This window comes from Quercus lobata, chromosome 9, assembly GCF_001633185.2.
Source record: "Quercus lobata isolate SW786 chromosome 9, ValleyOak3.0 Primary Assembly, whole genome shotgun sequence".
NCBI lineage: Eukaryota > Viridiplantae > Streptophyta > Magnoliopsida > Fagales > Fagaceae > Quercus > Quercus lobata.
In genome coordinates, this window is record NC_044912.1 from 36,424,535 (window position 1) to 36,432,812 (window position 8,278).

The window sequence follows — 8,278 nt, forward strand, 5'->3', positions numbered from 1 at the left end:
CTATTGAAGACGACGCTAAAGATGCTCCACCCACATTTGAAGAAGGCGTACGAGCTACAGTTGATGAATTAAAAGAAGTCAACATTGGCACTATTAAAGACCCTAGGCCAGTCTTTATAAATGCAAATTTGTCCCTAGAGGAAGAAGATGCTTATGTTGAACTCCTCAAAGAGTATAGGGATGTTTTTGCTTGGACATACAAAGAAATGCCAGGTCTAGATCCAAAGGTTGTTGTTCACCACTTATCAGTAAGGCATAGGGTGCGACCAACGAAGCAAGCACAGCGTAGGTTCCGACCTGAGTTAATCCCCCAGATTGAAGGTGAGGTCAACAAACTTATTGAAGTTGGCTTTATTCGTGAAGTCAAGTATCCCACATGGATATCAAACATTATCCTTGTAAGAAAGAAGAATGGGCAAATTCGTGTTTGTGTCGACTTTCTTGACCTTAACAGGGCATGTCCAAAAGACGAATTTCCTCTTCCTTTAACAGAAATTATGGTTGATGCTACAGTAGGCGATGAAGCTCTTTCATTTATGGATGGGTTCTCTAGTTACAATCAAATTCGCTTGGCTCCAAAAGATGAAGAGCTCACCGCTTTTCATACTCCAAAAGGAATATACTGCTATAAAGTTATGTCTTTCATATTAAAGAATGCAAGCACCACTTATCAAAGTGCAATGCAAAGAATATTTGATGACATACTTCATAAGAATGTAGAGTGCTATGTTGATGATTTGGTTGTAAAGTCGAAGAAGAGAATGGAACATCTGCAAGACCTTCGTCAAGTCTTTGAGCGACTTCGTAGGTACCAACTTAAAATGAATCCCATGAAGTGTGCATTTCGAGTTACATCCGGCAAATTCCTAGGACTCATAGTTTGACACCAAGGAATTGAAATTAATAGATCGAAGATTGATGCTATTCAAAAAATGCCAGAACCTCAAAATATTCATGAGCTCAAAAGTCTTCAAGGAAAGCTTACCTACATTAGGAGGTTCATATTCAACTTGGTCGGACACTGTCAACCCTTCAGTCACCTTATGAAGAAAGATGTCCCATTCAAGTGGGATGAAGCATGTAGAAATGGTTTTGAGAGCATCAAAACATACTTGCTAAATCCCCTTGTTCTACGAGCACCCATACAGGGGTGGCCACTTATTCTTTACATAGCAGTTCAAGAACGATCTTTAGGAGTGCTTCTGGCTCAAGAAAATGAAGAAGGAAAGGAGAACGCTCTCTATTACTTGAGTAGAACCCTAAATGGTGCTGAATTCAATTATTCACCAATTGAAAAGACATGTTTAGCTTTGATGTTTGCCATCCAAAAGCTAAGACATTACCTGCATGCCCATTCAATACGGCTCATTTCACGAGCAGATCCCATCAAATACATCATGACTAAGCCAGTTCTTTTAGGAAGTATAGCAAAATGGGCTCTCTTACTCCAAGAGTTTGAGATAATATATGTTCAACAAAAAGCAATGAAAGGACAAGCTTTGGTCGACTTCCTTGCTGACCATCCTATTCCTGATGATTGGGAGATGTCTGATGACCTTCCTAATGAAGAAGTAATGGTCGTTGAAATTTCACAACCTTGGAAGATGTTCTTTAATGGAGCTGCTCAACATTGTGGTGCCGGTGCCGAAGTAGTGTTTGTAACTCCAGAAGGGGATATACTCTCGTATACATTTACTCTTACAGAATGTTGTTCAAACAATGTTGCTCAATATCAAGCACTAATCCTAGGTTTGGAAATGGCAATGGATGCAAAAACAACTCGTTTGGAGGTCTTTGGTGATTCAAAGTTAATCATAAACCAAGTGCTTCTACACTATGATGTGAAGAAGCCGAAATTGATTCATTATTGCAAATACGCCAAGAGGCTTCTGGGATGGTTTGATCATATTAGTATTACACATATCCCAAGAAATGAGAATAAACAAGCTAATGCCTTGGCAAAATTAGCAACAACTCTTGCTTTACCAAATTCCGAGATAAAAATTCCAATATGCCAAACATGGGTAATACCTCCCAACTTTGATGAGGATGAGATAGAAGAAGAAGTTAATGCAATTTTAGTTTTTGAAATAGAAAGAGAAGATTGGCGGCAACCTATCATTGATTATATAGAACATGGAAAATTGCCCAATGACCCTCGACATAGAACAGAAATCTGGCGACGAACTCCACGTTTTGTTTATTACAAGAATACTTTATATCGTCGTTCTTTCGATGGTCTTCTCCTTCGTTGCTTGGATGATAAGGAAACTGCCAAGGCATTTGAAGAAGCTCACTCAGGGATTTGTGGTGCTCACTAGTCAGGTCCTAAACTTCATTTTCAAATTAAACGGATGGGTTATTATTGGCCCACTATGGTCAAGGACTGTATGGAGTATGTGAAAAGATGCTCAGCGTGTCAATTCCATGCAAACTTCATTCATCAACCTCCAAAACCCCTACATCCTACTGTGGCTTCATGGCCATTTGATGCTCGGGAATTAGATGTTGTTGGGCCATTGACGCCAAAATCCTCTAATGGACACTCATATATCCTGGCTGCGACAGATTATTTCTCCAAGTGGGCTGAAGCTGCTGTATTTCATGAAGTGAAGAAAGAAACTGTCGTGAACTTCATCAAAAGGAATATCATCTTTAGGTTTGGTGTACCCCGTTACATCATCACTGATAATGGGAAGGAATTCTACAACAAGTTGATGGACAAATTTTGCAATGACTTTGGTTTTAAGCAGCATAATTCCTCCTTGTATAATGCTCCAGCCAATGGCCTCGTAGAAGCCTGCAACAAAACTCTATGCAATTTGCTCAAGAAGGTTGTAGGGAAGTCGAAAAGAGATTGGCATGAAAGAGTTGAGGAAGCCTTATGGGCGTATTGTACAACATATCGAACACCTACCCAAGCCACACCCTATTCTCTTGTTTATGGGGTAGAAGCTACTCTATCACTTGAATGTCAAATTCCTTCATTGAGGATTGCCATTCAAGAAGGTCTTTCAAATGAAGATAATGTGCATCTACGACTTGAAGAATTAGAAGCTTTGGAAGAAAAAAGGCTGGAGGCACAACAACGCATTGAGTGTTATCAAGCTCGCATTTCTAGGACTTTTAACAAGAAGGTTCATCCTCGATCTTTCCAAGTTGGAGATTTGGTTCTTGTTGTACGAAGACTCACCCATCGCACTAAGAACAAGTTTGTTTCAAAATGGGACGGACCATATGTTGTTCAAGAAGCCTATACAAATGGAGCATACAAGTTGGTTACTGAAGATGGTCTGAGAATTGGCCCTATCCATGGAAAATTTTTGAAACGTTATTATGCCTAAAGATTGAAGCACTCCTTGCCAAGAGCCTAAACTATCTACCTCAACACTCAAAGGATACATGATGTTTTTCCATTACTCTTGAAAGTGTTCTAAAAAATAAATAAATAAATAAATAAAATAAAAAATCCCGTTAGGTTGAAAACCTTTTTATAAGGCGGCCTAGGCAAAAGTTAGGGCACCAAAAAAAAAAAAAAAAAAAAAAAAAAAAAAAAAGGCCCGCTAGGTTGAAAACCTTTTTATAAGGCAGCCTAGGCAAAAGTTAGAGCACAAAAAAAATAAATAAATAAATAAAAAATCCCTTCCTGAACTATGTGTTGACTTGATCCCCTTTTGGGTACGTAGGCAACTTGGTATCATTTACTGAGTTCAGTCACATCTTCAAAAAAAAAATCCCCTTCTGAACTACATGTTGACTTAATCCCCTTTCGGTACGTACGCAGCTTGACATTCTATGCTAAGTTCAGTCATATGTCCAAAAATATAGAGATATATATATATATATATATATATAACAATCATTGAAGCAAGTGCTAGAGAAATAAACAATGCATTGAAAAAAAAAAATTAACATGATAGAATTCCTTTATTGTTCACAAAATAAATAAATAAAATAAGGAGAAGGAAAAGAAAAAAAAAAAAAAACTATTATCTATTACAAGTCAATATCTCCAATTGTAATTCTCAAATTCATCATGGGCAATCCTTAATTCTTATTCTAACAACTCCAAGGATTCAGTGTCTGCATTGCTTAAAGTATGAGAAGTCTCTACGGAAGAAATCTCTTCTCGGATGTTTGAAATGATTACTTTCTGGCTTGACAGCTTTTCATCATTTTCGAGTTCATTCTTGTGGGTGAGTAATCGTTTTAGTTCTTCTTGAAGCTCTGTTATTTTAGAATTGGTGTTCACTAATCCATCCTTAAGTGCCTCACCATGTGCTAATAATTCGCCCGCTACCTTTAGCTGATCATCAAGTTGAATTTTATATTCTGTCAACTTTTTGTCACGCTACTCGGAAGTCATACATGAGGAAAAGGAAGACTATAGAGATGTAAAAGTATTGGCCTTATCAAAATATTCTGCAACCAATGTTTCTAATGGTGAAGGATCAATAGCTTGATTGGTTGTTATGGCTTCAAAAATTTTGTTAGCCCCATCAAGGAGTAAATACGTCTTGTTGAATGGAGTTCTAACAATCTTTTGTTGAAGACTTTTCCAAAGATTCAATGCAAGATCAATGCGACGCTTCAAAATTTCATCATTAGGATTATATTCAGAAACTTCAGGAGCATTAGACTTAGTTCTTTGAAGAGATCTTGTAACATTCTTCCTAGAATCAGTATTAGCCACCTCACCTATGCTCCTTGGCAATGCAGTAGATGATCGTGGATTGGAAATTGAACTTTCACTATCATTTGAGGCCACATCATTATCAATGTCCAGTGGGAAGGTTCGCTGATCAGACTGAAAAAAAAAATAATAATAATAATACATAGTTCATAAGGAGTAACTTTAAAAAAAAAAAAAAAAAAGGAGAAAAAGAAGAAGAAGAGAAGCAAGAAGAAGAGTTAAAGACTAATCATGAATACCTGAACTTTGTGTGATGTAGCGAGTTATTGTGGATTGGAATTATTCTCGAAAGCCGCCTCATTGTCAACCTCCATGTTCAAAACTTGTTGACCATAATACAATTAGATACACATTGGTCATGAAAGATATACTTTGCATAAACAAAAGGAAAGTTTCTTCTAAAAAAAATGATGAAAAAAAAAAAAAAGACCTAATCCTTTGCACCCTCAAGGTTTTCAGAAGCACTTGTAATGCCTCTAAGGGAATTTGGGTTGCTCGGTATTGTCAAGTTGGGCTTTTTAGTCCAATTCCAATGATGATCACTATTGTTATCATCACTCATTTCTTCAAGGACTGGATTTACTCCTCCTTCAAATGCATCATGCACTTTTAAGGATCTTTCAATAGATGGGGCCCTTGGAGGAGGCTTCTTCAATTTAGTTGTGACACCTTGAGACTCCTTGGACTGAATATGGTGATTCACAGAATTTGAGATGGTGTTTGCCACATGAACTTTGGGTAATCGAATATCCTTATTATTGTTGCTCTTGACATTGATAGGCTGAACTACCTTACTCTTGGGAGGAGGAGGATGTGCACTTGCAATCAAAATATTTACACCATCATCAAGATACTTCCCATGAATATGATTCCACCACTTTTTGTAGCCACTTGTAGTATGAAGTTTAAAACTAGCTAGGGTAGGAGGCACTGGAAAGAATGCTTTGCAACCAGTCTTGTAGAGAGTACATAATCTCCAAAACTCCACAATTTTATCCAAAGTCCCTTGATGAATGTCCTCTTTAATGGTACCTAGAATGTCTTGGCAAAGTCCAAATTGACGACTAAACCGAAAAGGACTATAAGGTTCCACTATGAGATGACTATCTTGACACATAGACAAGTAAGAAGAACGGATACTTACAAAATATGACAATGAATTACGAGAAAGTCCTCAATCATCAAGAAAAGTCTCCTCCCTATTCCTGACATACAAATTTACGTCCCATTGCATAGAAGTACCTTGTATCAACTTCCTTGCTTCGTGTTCATCAAGGCCCCTCCTTCCCCAGAATATACAACCATCTTGGGTCTCGGGACATCAATCTCATAATGAGTCCTAAAATAAAGACCTAGCCAGTCATAAATATAATGAACAGGGAAGCAAGCACCTGAATGACTAATCATTGGAGAAGAATGAGCAATCTTGTTTAGTCCTCGATAGAGACTAACTAGAACTGGTATTGCTAGACAAAAAGGGCGACATGTTGCCATGAAGCTTGCAATCTTGAAGGTTCCAAGGCGAATTGTATTGTGATCTTCACTTGGCAAAACAAAGGTGCAAAGCCAACAAGAAAGTAATGCGGCTATGTAGGTCTCTTCCCATAGCCCATCCTCAATCTTGAGTTCAATAAAAGGATTTTTCCCACATTTGGACCAACCTTGAATTTTATTAAGCGAACCATCAGGATTATGAGTCTTGATTGCCCGACTTAACCTCTTTGTCCTTCGACTTTGTGGTTTTGAATATTTCATTCCATATCTACACCAAAAGCTGACCTAATCACTCGCCAAAACATGCGGGTCTTCTCCTTCCTTTTTAGAATTAAAGAGATGAAAGGCCACAAATAGGTGGTCACAACTCTTTGGGATGAACCTCTCTGTCTCATCACTTCCTGTCAATTCCTTGTAGCAAGGGATGGCTTTATCATAAAGACGACCAAAGATAGGAAGCCCGCCAAGTCGATACAAATCCCAAAGTGAGATAGACATCTCGCTAAGTGATGTGTGAAGGGTGTTGGTTTGTGGACACCATCCTTCGCAAAATGCTCACATTACATCAACATTTCGATCATATGTGTACAGAGATGCTGAAACTGCATCATAAATATGGGCCTTATTGAGAGTCTTCTTGCTTCTAAAAAGAACATCTTCAAGCCGCTCCCAATATAAAGCTATGTAACTCCACTCTCCATGATCTTGAAAAGAGTGCCCCAATGTGTTCCACCTGAAATTATACGACAGCCAAGAGTCACTAGATAACGAGACTCTGTAGTGTTCTTGTGAAGAGAGCTATACAAAGACCACGCTCTAGATGGGGAATCAGAATTCCGAGAGACATCATAGGTCCACTCAATAATGTCTCTTGTGTCTTTAAGTTCAGGCCACCCTTCCGCAAATCAACCAATAATCGGCCTTTCAACGAGCATTGATATGTCTACTTCCTTAGCCTCATTTGATTCTTTAGTAACAACAAGATACTTCTTGCCGAATGAAGAGAAGTCTTTGAAGAGCACCATGATGATAGGGCAAACCTAAAATGTACAAAAGAATATAAACTACGGTGCAAAGAAGGTTAAAAAAAGAAAAGAAAAAAGAAGGGGGCATGGACTTGCAATAAAAAAAGAAAAAAAAAATTATTATATCCTCATATGCAAGTATTGCTCCATTGCAAGATATCAATGGACACACATCCTTGCATAGACAATCTTCACCCTCAAAGTAGCCTTCTTCTTCAATGCAATCTTCGTCTTCAAGACTGTCTTTGTCTTCAAGGAAGCCTTCGTATCCAAGATAGACTTCGTTGTCAAGATTGTCTTCATCCTCAAGGAAGTCTTCGTATCACAAATAGACTTCGTTGTCAAGATTGTCTTCATCTCCAAGGAAGTCTTCGTATCATAGATAGACTTCATTGTCAAGATTGTCTTCGTCTTCAAGATTGTCGTTGAGGTTGTTGTCTTGGTAGCTACTTGGCTTGAGGAACAAAATAAACTCATGCAAGTTCTTCGTAGTGCTACTAAGTCATCATATTACCTATTCTAAATGGAGGTGGAACAATACAAAACACTTGCAAGAAAAGAAATTCACAAGTAAGAAAGTTTTGTACAAGAATGTACCTCCAAAGATTTCGGTGATGGAACTCTTGCAAAATTTGAGGCTAAAGTATTCCAAGATGGACGATGGCTGCATAAAAAAAAATAAAAATAAAAAAGTAGCAAATAATAAATTAGACTCATATTAAAAAATAAAAATTTAAAAAAAAATTAAAAAAAAAAAAAGAAAAGAAGGAGAGAGAGAACAGAAGGAAGATAATCAACCAATGGCCAAAATGGCCAAATACCATGTTTTTTTGAAATTTTTAGCAACAGAGCACTGTTTCGAAAATAATTTGGAATCTACCACTTTTTGTGGTACTCGAACTTGGTGAGCTCGAGTACCACATTTTTCCATTCCCCCATGGCACGCTGGCGTGGAAAAGGGGGAATTTAATATGAAGGTCGAGCACTGTTTAAACAGTACTCGAGCGCCTAAAGCTCGAGTACCACTCACTTAAATCACACAAACTTTCAAACTCTCAATCTCACT

The 8,278-nt window shown here is 37.8% G+C and overlaps 1 protein-coding gene across 1 annotated transcript; it reads left to right on the forward strand.

The window, feature by feature from the left end:
• Positions 1 to 932: 932 nt before the first annotated feature.
• LOC115961672 lies at positions 933 to 2,321 on the forward strand. Its single transcript, XM_031080609.1, has one exon. The coding sequence runs from the start codon at positions 933 to 935 to the stop codon at positions 2,319 to 2,321; it is 1,389 nt and encodes a 462-aa protein (XP_030936469.1).
• Positions 2,322 to 8,278: the final 5,957 nt, after the last annotated feature.